Source organism: Bubalus bubalis, chromosome 1, assembly GCF_019923935.1.
Source record: "Bubalus bubalis isolate 160015118507 breed Murrah chromosome 1, NDDB_SH_1, whole genome shotgun sequence".
NCBI classification, from domain to species: domain Eukaryota; kingdom Metazoa; phylum Chordata; class Mammalia; order Artiodactyla; family Bovidae; genus Bubalus; species Bubalus bubalis.
This window is the reverse complement of record NC_059157.1, coordinates 116770279-116784417: the sequence shown is the minus strand read 5'-3', so window position 1 is coordinate 116784417 and position 14139 is coordinate 116770279. Positions and strand designations below refer to the sequence as shown.

The window sequence follows — 14139 nt, the reverse complement described above, 5'->3', positions numbered from 1 at the left end:
GTGTCCGACTCTTTGCGACCCCATGGACTGCATGCAGCCTACCAGGCTCCTCTGTCAGTGGGGTTTTCCAGGCAAGAGTACTGGAGTGATTCCTTGAATTAAAACAATTACAAGACTATTTTAAACTAGATTCTTAGCAACTATTTCTCAAGCCTTCTTTGCTTTCTGATATTCAGATAATGTCCTGCTCTAGAAGAATCTTCCACTAGTTTACATGACCTTGGAACAAAGCACTTCTGCAAAGTTTCTGTATCCATAAATCTGGGAAGTAAGGTGGACAGGAAATATTAAACAGGACAGACAACTGGTCCTTTCTGGCTCAAAAATTCTGAGTATCTAAAACAATCATATTTAAAATACAGTATTAAATGAGACCAAATTTACATTTTTCTTAAAAAGAAACTTAATTATAAAGCAGTTTTAAAAATTACAAAGTACAGATAAAAAGATACACTTCAGTTTACATCTTTCCAGATCTTTTTCTTCTTTAATGTATTAATTTTCACACACACACACACAACCTTATTACATACAATTAAGAATGATATGTGTGGATATATTATTGATATCAATTATTTGTTGTCCTCCCTATAAGAGGGAGGCTCAAAAGGTAAAGAATCTGCCTACAGTGCAGGAGATCCAGATTCGATCCCTGGTTCAGGAAGACACCCTAGAGAAGGGAATGGCAACCCACTCCAGTATTCTTGCCAGAGAATCCCGTGGACAGAGGAGCCTGGAAGGCTACAGTCCATGGGGTTGCAAAGAGTCAGACACAGACATGGCTGAGCAACTAACACTTTCAGTTCACTGTAGGAGGATTATATAGAAGAACTACCTACTGCCATGTGGCTTCTCTGACCCTCCCAGGGGGAGAAATGTAGTTACATGCTTTGCTTTAACCTATGCATGGTTAAGAGAAGTGAATTTATGTCATGACAAAGCTGAAGCTTCAAGAACCATCATGTGGCTCTAAGACTGACATGTCTCAAGATTAGGTGCTGCTCCTTCAGTCTGAATCCCATTAATGGGATAAAGATGAAAAAACATAGCACCATCTCTTAGATACAGGGAAAGCATTTGATAAAACTTAACATCTATGATTAAAAGCTGTCAGCAAACCACAAATAGGAGGTCTCTTCCTTAACTTGATGCTGCTGCTAAGTCACTTCAGTCGTGTCTGACTCTGTGAGACCCCATAGACGGCAGCCCACCAGGCTCCCCCGTCCCTGGGATTCTCCAGGCAAGAACACTGGAGTGGGTTGCCCTTTCCTTCTCCAATGCATGAAAGTGAAAAGTGAAAGTGAAGTCGCTCAGTCGTATCCGACTCTTAGCGACCCCATGGAATGCAGCCAACCAGGCTCCTCTGTCCATGGGATTTTCCAGGCAGGAGTACTGGAGTGGGGTGCCATTGCCTTCTCCGCCTTAACTTGATAAAGAGTATCTATAAAAACCCTACAAATGACATCATAGTGAAAAACTGAATTCTTTCCTCCTAAGAACAAGGCAAAGGTGTCTGCCCTCATTACTTTTATTCAACAATGTACTGAAGTCCTAGCCAGTGCAATCAAGCAAGAAAAAGATGGCATACAGTTTGGAAAGGAAGAAATAAAACAGTCACTACCTGTTGACATAATCGTTTATGAAAATCTCGTAGAATCTACAAAAATCTAGAATCAGTGAGTTTGACAAGTCACAGGATACAAGGTCAATATAGAGAAATCAACTGTACTTCTCTATACTAACTGCAAATAACTGAAAAATAACATTTTAAAAATTCTGTTTATAGCAGTTTCAGAAATATGAAATACCTATGATACATTTAGGTGCAAGATCTGTACACTAAGATTTAAAAAATATTGCTGAAAAAAATTAAAGATCCAAATAAATGGAAAATATAGCATGTTTATAGACTGAAAGACAATACTGTTAAGGCCTCCATTGTCTCCAAATGAAAGTACAGATTAAACACAATCCCAATCATAACCCAGCAAGTTTTTTAAAAGTAGAGATTGACAAACTGATTCTGAAATTTCTATTAGAATGCGAAAGGACCTAGAATTGCCAAAGCTATCTGAAAAAGAAGGCTAAACATGGCCATTTACACTGATTTTAAGACAAACTGTAAAGACAGTGATCAAGACAGTGTGGTATTAGCGTAAGAACAAAGAGGTCAGTGCAAAAGAACATAAAGTCCAGAAATAGATCCACACATATATGGTCAGTTAACTTTCTACAAAGATGCCAAAGCAATTAAAATGGGAAAGAGAAGTCTTTTCAGGAAATGCCACTGAAACAACTGGATATGTATCAGTTCAGTTCAGCCACGTCTGCAGCATGCCAGGCCTCCCTGTCCATCACCAACTCCCGCAGTCCACCCAAACCCATGTCCATTGAGTCGGTGATGCCATCCAACCATATGGAAGGGGAAGAAAAACCTTGATCCCTACCTTATGATTACACAAAAACTGAGATGCACCAGAGATGTAAATGTAAAACCTAAAACTATAAAGCTGTTAGAAGAAAATATATGAGGCAAATATTTCTTAAACCAGATATAGAAAGCAAGACTATAAAAGAAAAGAGTATGGTAAATTAGATTTCATAAAAATAAAAGTCTCTATTCATCAAAACGCATATTAAAGAAATAAGAAGAAAAGTTAGAGACTGAGACAAAACAATAAAAAATATAGATTTGACAGAAGACTTATATCCAGAACTCAAGGACTTCTTTACAATACTTTTCATTCGTATCATTCACTCATTTTTCTGTTGAGTTGGTGAGGTTGTTTTCTTACTGATATGTAGAAGCACTTATATATTTAAAAAATAGTTCTTTGATATTTGATATAAATATATATTTGATATCAAATATTTGACATAAATATCAAATGTTTTTCCCAGTTTACTGTTTATCTTTTTATACAGTTGAATTAATTCATTTTTCTTTTATATCATCAGAGTTTTAAGTTGTACACACAGAATGGACTCTGGTGCTTTGAGATAAATTTTTTAAAATTCTGCTGTGGATTTTCTTTGTACTTTCATTGTTTCACTATTTGTTGCATTCCAAATTCTTGGTTGCTCCATAATTTTTCTTAATGTAATCAAACTTAGTAAGTACTTAATTCTTCTATTTTTCCTTTTTTCTTTAATAATAATGGCATTTATGACTATTATTTTTTTTCTCAAAAGAGATTTCATTTTATTCCATAGTGGCTGCTAAGATTGTGTTCCCTTTTCTGTCCTTTACTGTATAATCTATTTTCTTTTAGACCCAAGGGTTGTATCAAGTAATGTGTATATGTGTGAAAATTTTAAAGATTTTTTTAGACCTTTTATTATTTATTTTTAATTTGATTGAACTGTGGTTAAGGAATAGTATATGTAATAATTTTGGCCAAGTACATGATCAATTTTTACAAATGTTTCTTGGATATAAGAATAAATGTATATTCTCTTTTTTGAGGGTATAAAGATCTAGTATAAATCTATTAAACCAAAAACACTGGTTGTATTTTTTATATATGATCTTATTTTGTATCTGCTAGATTTGTCCAACTATGAAAGAGGTCTCTCAATATCACTGTTTACCAAAGTCTCCTTGTTTTTGTAATCACTGTTATATCTCCTGTGTACTAAAATTTTATCACAGTGTACTTTTTACCCTAAATTCTACCTCATCTGCTGTTAATACTGCTGTTCCTCCTTTTTGCTTGCCACTGCCACTCCTTTCTTTTTTGGTTTGCATTTGCCTAGTACCTGTCACTTTACTTTCAAGCTTTTTCATATTATTTTATGTTTGTTTCTTATACATACATATAGTTGGATTTTCTGATTTAATCCAATCTGAGAGGGTCCAAGAGATGGAACAATTTAATTTATTCTATTTAATGAAATGACACTGAATTATACTTGGCTTTATTCCTTCAATTTCATGTCATTTATTACTCAGAAAATTTTCCATGCTATTTACAAAACATACCTTGTTTTACTGTACTGTGCAGATATTGTATATTTTATAAATTAAAGATTTATGGCAACCCTGCATAGATAAAGCCTATTGGCACCATTTTTCCAACATTTGTTTACTTCATGTCTCTTTGCCACATTCTGGTAATTCTTGCAATATTTCAAATTTTTTCATTGTTATTATATTCGTTATAGTTATTCATGATCAGTGATCTTTGATATTACTGCTCTAACTCACTCAGGCTCAGGGGATGGTTAGCATTTTTTTTTTTTTTTTTTTAGCAAAAAGGTACTTTTAAATAAGGTATGCACATTATTTTTTTTATACATAATACTGTTGCAAACATAAGGGACTATTGTGTAAACAACTTTTATATGCACTGGGAAAACAAAAAAATCTGGTGACGCACTTCTTTGCAATATTCACTTTATTGCCGTGGTCTGGAACCAAACCAATACCTTCAAGATATACCTGTCTAACCTTTCTCTACTCCATACTACACATGATCATCTTTCCTCAGCTATGTAACTTCTCCTGGTTAAGTAGCATCCTATTATATGGATGTATATACATATCTTTATTTATATATATTTTATATTTACTTTTTTTTATTTATTTGGCTGCACCAGGTCTTAATTGTGGCACTTGCAATCTCTGTTGGAGCATGTGGGATGGATCTAGTTCCCTGACAGGGATCAAACCCAGGACCCTGCATTGGGAGCCCAGAGTCTTAGCCACTGGATCACCAAGGAAATCTCGAACATATATTTTTCAGTTGACCAATCCCCTACTAATTAGCTGTTCTCAATTTTTCTAATATAGACACCACCACAGCCCATCTAGTGGCACAAGTTACATGCTCGGAAGTCATCTTTCACAATTCCTCTTCTTCATCCCTCATAACCTACTCATCACCAAGTCCTGTTAATTTATTACTATTTTTTAAAATTTTATTTTATTTTTAAACTTTACAATATTGTATTGGTTTTGCCAAATATCGAAATGAATCCACCACAGGTATACATGTGTTCCCCATCCTGAACCCTCCTCCCTCACCATACCATCCCTCTGGGTCGTCCCAGTGCACCAGCCCCCCTGTTAATTTACTTCCTAGGTCACACTCGTATTTGTGTACAACTCCCATCTCTTCTACTATTGTAATTTAAAGTACACTTAATCTGCAGTGGCCTCCTACTCACATCAACTTTGCTCCCACATTCATCCATCTTCAGTGCCACTTAGAGCAAAATACAAATTGGATGTCATCACCTAAAACCCTTCAATAGATTCTTACACATTTAGGATAAAATTTAAAATGTAGACCACAAGGCCCTGCATCTCTGAATCAGATTCACTTCATGACACTCCCTTCTTTGGTCTCTGTGTTCCGGCTATTCTTTCTTCTCCCATGCTTCTACCAGCATAATAGCACTACTGATGATGCCTTGTACAAAAAACCTACCTAGCAATGTTCAATCAGCTGTTTGTACTTTGCAAAAATAATTTACACCCATAATTACCTAAGACTTAATATCAAAAATAGAACATAAATAGGCTTTTAAAATAATGTTTCTGACACAGTCAATGAATAAAGAGAGAAATTAAGGTTGGAAAGAACCTTAGGGATTGCTTTATCATTTTGTTTTTATAAATAAGCAATCTGAAGCCCAAATTAACCTTATCTAAGTTGGACAGCCAGCTAATAACAGTGTCAGAACCTTTAACTTCCAATCCAGTGCTTTCTGTTCTAGCAGATTCCAATCAACTGGATAGATTCAGAAATTTTACTAGTGTCTTGTCCTTCAAACAAAAAGATTTAAAAGAAATAATAAAAAGCAACTTTAAGTTAATGGGCCTGTTTCTACTATATATCATACTGGCAGTAAAGACAGCTTCATCTGCACTTCAAATTTAGAATAAAAAAGAAATAAAGCAAATACCTTTTTAGTCCATCTTTTTACTCCATTATATCCTTTGGTAACCAGCTGTCTGTGAAAAAAGCTGTTGAAGAAGTGAACCTAGAAAGACATCAAATACAAGCACTCAAGATTATATAGGCTGTGTCAGGACTTCAAAGGGAAATTTAAAAATCCCTGAATGTAAGACAGACCGAAAAATGAGGAAAACTTTTTTCTTAAAAATAATGACAAAAACATACATTACAGCAGTTCACAGAAGACTATTTCAAATTTTCATTAGAATGACCTTACAGATGTGGTCTCTTATCAGAACTGGACTGCGGACATAAACAGATGACCTGAATCCAATCAAGTAAAGAAACAATCTGATACATCTTGCCAAATCAGGTGATAAAGTTGAAAGAATAAGGTAACAGTTACCTTGAAATCAAGGGATGGGAAGTACAAAACTAATCCCATTTGAGGAATGTGGATTTGGAGACTTCTATAGTCATCTCTTCAAGAAAATCAGAGATACCAAAGGAACATTTCATGCAAAGATGGGCTCGATAAAGGATAGAAATGGTATGGACCTAACAGAAGCAGAAGATATTAAGAAGAGATGGCAAGAATACACAGAAGAACTGTACAAAAAAGATCTTCACGACCAAGATAATCACGATGGTGTGATCACTCACCTAGAGCCAGACATCCTGGAATGTGAAGTCAAGCGGGCCTTAGAAAGCATCACTATGAACAAAGCCAGTGGAGGTGATGGAATTCCAGTTGAGCTATTTCAAATATTGAAAGATGATGCTGTGAAAGTGCTGCACTCAATATGCCAGCAAATTTGGAAAACTCAGCAGTGGTCACAGGACTGGAAAAGGTCAGTTTTCATTCCAATCCCAAAGAAAGGCAATGCCAAAGAATGCTCAAACTACTGCACAATTGCACTCATCTCACACGCTAGTAAAGTAATGCTCAAAATTCTCCAAGCCAGGCTTCAGCAATACATGAACTGTGACCTTCCAAGTTCAAACCAGTTCAAGCTGGTTTTAGAAAAGGCAGAAGAACCAGAGATCAAATTGCCAACATCCGCTGGATCATAGAAAAAGGAAGAGAGTTCCAGAAAAACATCTATTTCTGCTTTATTGACTATGCCAAAGTCTTTGACTCTATGGATCACAACAAACTGTGGAAAATTCTGAAAGAGATGGAAATACCAGACCACCTGACCTGCCTCTTGAGAAACCTATATGCAGGTCAGGAAGCAACACTTGGAACTGGACACGGAACAACAAACTGGTTCCAAATAGGAAAAGGAGTACGTCAAGGCTGTATATTGTCATCCTGCTTATTTAACTTCTATGCAGAGTACATCATGAGAAAGGCTAGGCTGGAAGAAGCACAAGCTGGAATCAAGATTGCCAGGAGAAATATCAATAACCTCAGATATGCAGATGACACCACCCTTATGGCAGAAAGTGAAGAGGAAGTAAAGAGCCTCTTGATGAAGGTGAAAGAGGAGAGTGAAAAAGGTGGCTTAAAACTCAACATTCAGAAAACGAAGATCATGGCATCTGGTCCCATCACTTCATGGGAAATAGATGGGGAAACAGAGGAAACAGTGTCAGACTTTATTTTTTTGGGCTCCAAAATCACTGCAGATGGTGATTGCAGCCATGAAATTAAAAGATGCTTACTCCTTGGAAGAAAAGTTATGACCAACCTAGATAGCATACTGAAAAGCAGAGACATTACTTTGCCAACAAAGGTCCATCTTGTCAAGGCTATGGTTTTTCCAATGGTCATGTATGGATGTGAGAGTTGGACTGTGAAGAAAGCTGAGTGCTAAAGAATTGATGCTTTGAACTGTGGTGTTGGAGAAGACTCTTGAGAGTCCCTTGGACTGCAAGGAGATCCAACCAGTCCATTCTAAAGGAGATCAGTCCTGGGTGTTTTTTGGAAGGACTGATGCTAAAGCTGAAACTCCAATACTTTGGCCACCTCATGCGAAGAGTTGACTCCTTGGAAAAGACCCTGATGCTGGGAGGGATTGGGGGCAGGAGGAGAAGGGGACGACAGAGGATGAGATGGCTGGATGGCATCACCAACTCGATGGACATGAGTTTGGATGAACTCCGGGAGTTGGTGATAGACAGGGAGGCCTGGCGTGCTGCAATTCATGGCGTCACAAAGAGTCAGACACGACTGAGTGACTGAACTGATCGTCATGAAAGTGAAAGTGGCTTAGTCGTGTCCGACTCTTTGCGACCCCATGGACTGTCCATGGAATTCTCTAGGCCAGAAGACTGGAGTGGGTAGCCTGCCTTTCTCCAGGGGATCTTCCCGACCCAGGAATTGAACCAGGGTCTCCTGCATTGCAGGCGGATTCTTTACCAACTGAGCTATCAGGGAAGCCCAATAGTAACTATAAAAAGGTCACTGCTAACACTGAAAAAATTAGTCATATGGCGCATCATGTTCTGCATCCTTGGCCTTTTCAAAATTCTGGCTTATAAATGACTATCAGCTCACCAGATAGAGTAAACATACTATGGTCTTCTAGCGTTTACTCAGTAACTTTGACTCACTTGAGATAAAACTGCTCCCGTTAGTGCTGAGGTTCTCAGGATGTGGCCATCAGACCAGCAGTGTAAGTATCACCTGGGAACTTGTTAAAATACAAATTCTCAGGCCCCACTCAAGGCTTAATAAAGCAGAAACTATGAGAGTGGGCTCAGCAATCTGGTATCTGAGGATCCTGATGCACATCTGTCTTGAGAACCCTGGAGCCTTCAGTTCAGTTCAGTCGCTCAGTCGTGTCCGACTCTTTGCGACCACATGAATCGCAGCACGCCAGGCCTCCCTGTTCATCACCAACTCCCGGAGTTCACTCAGACTCACGTCCATCGAGTCAGTGATGCCATCCAGCCCTCTCATCCTCTGTCGTCCCCTTCTCCTCCTGCCCCCAATCCCTCCCAGCATCAGAATCTTTTCCAATGAGTCACCTCTTTGCATGAGGTGGCCAAAGTACTGGAGTTTCAGCTTTAGCATCAGTCCTTCCACAGAAATCCCAGGGCTGATCTCCTTCAGAATGGACTGGTTGGATCTCCTTGCAGTCCAAGGGACTCTCAAGAGTCTTCTCCAACACCACAGTTCAAAAGCATCAATTCTTTAGCACTCAGCTTTCTTCACAGTCCAACTCTCACATCCATACATGACCACTGGAAAAACCATAGCCTTGACTAGATGGACCTTTGCTGGCAAAGTAATATCTCTGCTTTTCAGTATGCTATCTAGGTTGGTCATAACTTTTCTTCCAAGGAGTAAGCATCTTTTAATTTCATGGCTGCAATCACCATCTGCAGTGATTTTGGAGCCCCAAAAAATAAAGTCTGACACTGTTTCCAGTTTCCCCATCTATTTCCCATGAAGTGATAGGACCAGATGCCATGATCTTCGTTTTCTGAATGTTGAGTTTTAAGCCACCTTTTTCACTCTCCTCTTTCACCTTCATCAAGAGGCTCTTTACTTCCTCTTCACTTTCTGCCATAAGGGTGGTGTCATCTGCATATCTGAGGTTATTGATATTTCTCCTGGCAATCTTGATTCCAGCTTGTGCCTCTTTCAGCCCAGCCTTTCTCATGATGTACTCTGCATAGAAGTTAAATAAGCAGGGTGACATATACAGCCTTGACGTACTCCTTTTCCTATTTGGAACCAGTCTGTTGTTCCGTGTCCAGTTCTAACTGTTGGTTCCTGACCTGCATACAGGTTACTCAAGAGGCAGGTCAGGTGGTCTGGTATTCTCATCTCTTTCAGAATTTTCCACAGTTTATTGTGATCCACACAGTCAAAGGCTTTGGCATTATCAATAAAGCAGAAATAGATGTTTTTCTGGAACTCTCTTGCTTTTTCAATGATCCAGTGGATGTTGGCAATTTGATCTCTGGTTCCTCTGCCTTTTCTAAAACCAGCTTGAACATCTGAAAGTTCATGGTTCATGTATTGCTGAAGCCTCGCTTGGAGAATTTTGAACATTACTTTACTAGCGTGTGAGATGAGTGCAATTGTGCAGTAGTTTGAGCATTCTTTGGCATTGCCTTTCTTTGGGATTGGAATGAAAACTGACCTTCTCCAGTCCTGTGACCACTGTTGAGTTTTCCAAATTTGCTGGCATATTAAGTGCAGCACTTTCACAGCATCATCTTCCAGGATTTGAAATAGCTGAACTGGAATTCCATCACCTCCACTGGCTTTGTTCGTAGTGATGCTTTCTGAGGCCCACTTGACTTCACATTCCAGGATGTCTGGCTCTAGGTGAGTGATCACACCATCGTGATTATCTGGATGGTATCTATAAAAATGCTTATAGCCTTAGCCTTAGGTATCCATAAAAATGCTTATAGTAGCCATCTCTAGGCATTGATTCTCAAACTTTTGAGTGCATCAGAATCTGAAGGGCTTATTAAAACAGATTGCTAGGACGTGCTCTCCAGTTTCAGACTTACCAGAAATTTTGGATGGATCCAAAAATTTGCGCTTCTAGTAAATTCTCACATGATGCTGATGCTGCTGGTTTGGGGACCATACATTGAGAACCACTTTCAATTAGTTCAGTCACTCTGTCATGTCCAACTCTTTTCGACCCCAGGGACTGCAGCATGCCAGGCTTCCCTGTCCATCACCAGCTCCCGGAGCTTGCTCAAACTCATGTCCATCAAGTCGGTGATGCCATCCAACATCTCATCCTCTGTCGTCCCTTTCTCCGCCTGCCTTCAATCTTTCCCAGCATCAGGATCTTTTCCAATGAGTCAGTTCTTCACATCAGGTGGTCAAAGTATTGGAGTTTCAGCTTCAGCATCAGTCCTTCCAATGAGTATTCAGCACTGATTTCCTTTATGATGGACTGGTTTGATCTCCTTGAAATCCATGGGACTCTCAATAATCTTCTCCAACACCACAGTTCAAAGCATCAATTCTTCGGCACTCAGTTTTCATTATGGTCCGACTCTCACATCCATACATGACTACTGGAAAAACCATAGCTTTGACTAGATGGACTTTTGTTGGCAAAGTAATATCTCTGCTTTTTAATATGCTGTATAGGTTAGTCATAGCTTTTCTTCCAAGGAGCAAGTTTCTTTTAATTTTATGGGTGCAGTCACCATCTGCAGTGATTTTGGAGCCCCCCAAAAATAAAGTCTGTCACTGTTTCCTTTGTTTCCCCATCTATTTGCCGTGAAGTGATGGGACTGGATGCCATGATCTTCCTTTTTTGAATGTTGAGTTTTAAGTCAACTTTTTCACTATCCTCTTTCACCTTCATCAAGAGACTCTTTAGTTCTTCTTCACTTTCTGCCATAAGGGTGGTGTCATCTGCATATCTGAGGTTATTGATGTTCTTCTGGCAATCTTCATTCTAGCTTGTGTTTCATCCAGCCTGGCATTTTGCATGATGTACTCTGCTCTCTAATGTAAATAAGCAGGGTGACAATATACAGCTTTGAGGTACTCCTTTCCTGATTTGGAACCAGTCTGTTGTTCCATGTCTGGTTCTAACTGATGCTTCTTGACCTGCATACAGATTTCTTAGGAGGCAAGTAAGGTGGTCTGGTATTCCCATCCCTTTAAGAATTTTCCATAGTTTGTTATGATCCACACAGTCAAAGGCTTTGGCATAGTCAATAAAGCAGAAGTAGATGTTTTTCTGGGATTCTCTTGCTTTTTGATCATCCAGAGGATGTTTGCAATTTGATCTCTGGTTCTTCTGCCTTTTCTAAATCCAGATTGAATATCTGAACTTCACATACTGTTGAAGCCTGGCTTGGAGAATTTGGGGCATTACTTTGCTAGCATGTGAGATGAATGAAATTGTGCAGTAGTTTGAACATTCTTTGGCATTGCCCTTTTGTGGGATTGGAATGAAAACTGACCTTTTCTAGTCCTGTGGCCACTGATGAGTTTTCCAAATTTGCTGCCATACTGAGTGCAGCACTTTCACAGCGTCATCTTTTAGCATTTGAAACTGAAGTTCAGCTGGAATTCCATCACCTCCACTAGCTTTGTTGTAGTGATGCTTCCTAAGGCCCACTTGACTTCCCATTCCAGGATGTCTGGCTCAAGGTGAGTGATCACATCATCGTGGTGGTTATCTGGGTCGTGAAGGTCTTTTTTGTATCGTTCTGTGTATTCTTGCCACCTCTTCTTAATATCTTCTGCTTCTGTTAGGTCCATACCATTTCTGTCCTTTATTGTGTCCATCTTTGCATGAAATGTTCCCTTGGTATCTCTAATTTTCTTGAAGAGATCTCTAGTTTTTCCCATTCTATTTTTTTCCACTATTTCTTTGCACTGATCTCCGAGGAAGGCTTTCTTATCTCTCCTTGGAAGAGAGATAAGAACTCTCTTTGGAGAGAGAGTTGTAACTCTGCATTCAGGTCTTTGGAACTCTGCATTCAAATGGGTATATCTTTCTTCTTCTCCTTTGCCTTTAGCTTCTCTTCTTTTTTCAGCTATTTGTAAGTCCTCCTCAGACAGCCATTTTGCCTTTTTGCATTTCTTTTTCTTGGGGATGGTCTTGATCATTGCCTCCCGTACAGTGTCACAAACCTCTGTCCATAGTTCTTCAGGCACACTATCAGATCTAATCCTTTGAATCTATTTGTTACTTCCACTGTATAATCGTTAAGGGATTTGATTTAGGTCATACCTGAATGGTCTAGTGGTTTTCCCTACTTTTTTCAAAAATTTGCATTTCTAGTAAATTCCCACGTGATGCTGATGCTGCTGGTTTGGCGACCATACTTTGAGAACCACTTTCAGTTGTGTCTTTTTTATACCGTGAAGGTTTAGAATTAAACGTAGTGGTGATAAAGGGAAATTATAGTTTTGAAATGAATACTTTTATGTTAAAAATCATCTGTATGTTTAGATTTACACTTTGATTAAGAGAATTTGACAAAATAGAGAATCTGACAGATTAGCTTCATGATTCCAATTTAAAATGTTTAATCAATTTTTTATTTTAAGTGGAAAGTTATGACCTTCTGTCTCTATTAATAAAGTGTTGGAATCTGAGATTCCTTATATTTACCTGTTTAAATTATTAGACTTATGAAAGTTCATGAAGTACTTAAAAAGGTTTTGCTTTATTGGAAAGGTTTTGCTTGTTGAAATTAATGGCTACCAATCAGGCAATCAGTATGCAGAAACAAAATATATTAAATAAAAAAAAATAGCTTTTTGATATGTAACTAAGCTCTTGAGGGAATTTAAGAGTTTAATGGGGGTTAGTTTGTATTTAAACTGAGTATCAAAGATTAATCCAAGAAAAAGTGAAGATGAACACACTGTACTACATTTTTTAAGAGAATAAGACATTAAGTTAAAAAAATTCTTTAAGTTAAATTTAAATGCTTAAAGTGAACAGTCCTTTTTGTGCATGTAAAAAAAAAAAAGCCTCCCCAAGATATCAAAAATATAAAAAATATACCCACTCTGAAATAAATAAGCAGGAAAACACTGGCATGATTTTATGCTCACATGATTTTATAGAACTTATGCCCAATTCTAACACATGATCAAGACAAACATCTTTTTAAAAAATCTAAGAAATATCAAATAATTACAATTTTTTAAAAAAGAAAAAGCTTCTTTCTTTAAAAGAAAAAGCTTTCTTTCTTCTTTTTACATAGGACCCTCTCTCCTGTAGAAAAAGTTTTCACTTACTTTGTCTGGGACTGCATCCATTATCAGCTCACCATACATATTTATGACCTATAAAAAGTCAATATAAAACCCATTAACCCCACATACAATTCAGAACATCCACTCCGAAGGAATAACATAGCTACTGCTAATAGTAATCAAACCTTTCTAATACTGGGTGAGTGAGCAGTCACTTCAGTAAGGAATGAAGAATACTTGATTCCAAAAGATAATTGTGAGGTCAACCCAGATGTTGCATTTTATACTTCACTGTCCAACATCCTTTGCAACTTTTCTATGGTGAGAATATACAATACACTCACCTGGTCATTCAGCCAATTCTGACCATCCAGGGTTGCTAGATCATCCATATCCAGCATGTGCTTATTGTAGAAGATGCGGAAGTTGCATTTTTGATGTCTGGCCCGATAGTTTGTTATTTCCCTATTGATAAACGGTTTTCTGAAACAGAAATATTTTGAAAGTAAAACAACAACAGAAGTTTAACTCAGTTTATTGTTAAGTATCAGGTTTTTTTTTTTTTAATCAAGAGAAAAG

General features: G+C 38.0%; 1 protein-coding gene across 4 annotated transcripts in view; it reads right to left on the bottom strand.

Annotated features, from left to right (window-relative positions):
- SENP5 (SUMO specific peptidase 5) overlaps positions 1–14139 on the bottom strand; it is a 49118-nt gene that overhangs the window by 9859 nt on the left and 25120 nt on the right. For all 4 annotated transcript variants that reach the window (XM_044943046.2, XM_044943051.2, XM_006054230.4 and 1 more), the window contains 3 exons: positions 13905–14043; positions 13603–13650; positions 5911–5988 (listed from right to left, as the gene is read on the bottom strand). In XM_044943046.2, the coding sequence (XP_044798981.1) occupies positions 5911–5988; positions 13603–13650; positions 13905–14043 (265 nt within the window). The remainder of the gene's footprint in view (positions 1–5910; positions 5989–13602; positions 13651–13904; positions 14044–14139) is intronic.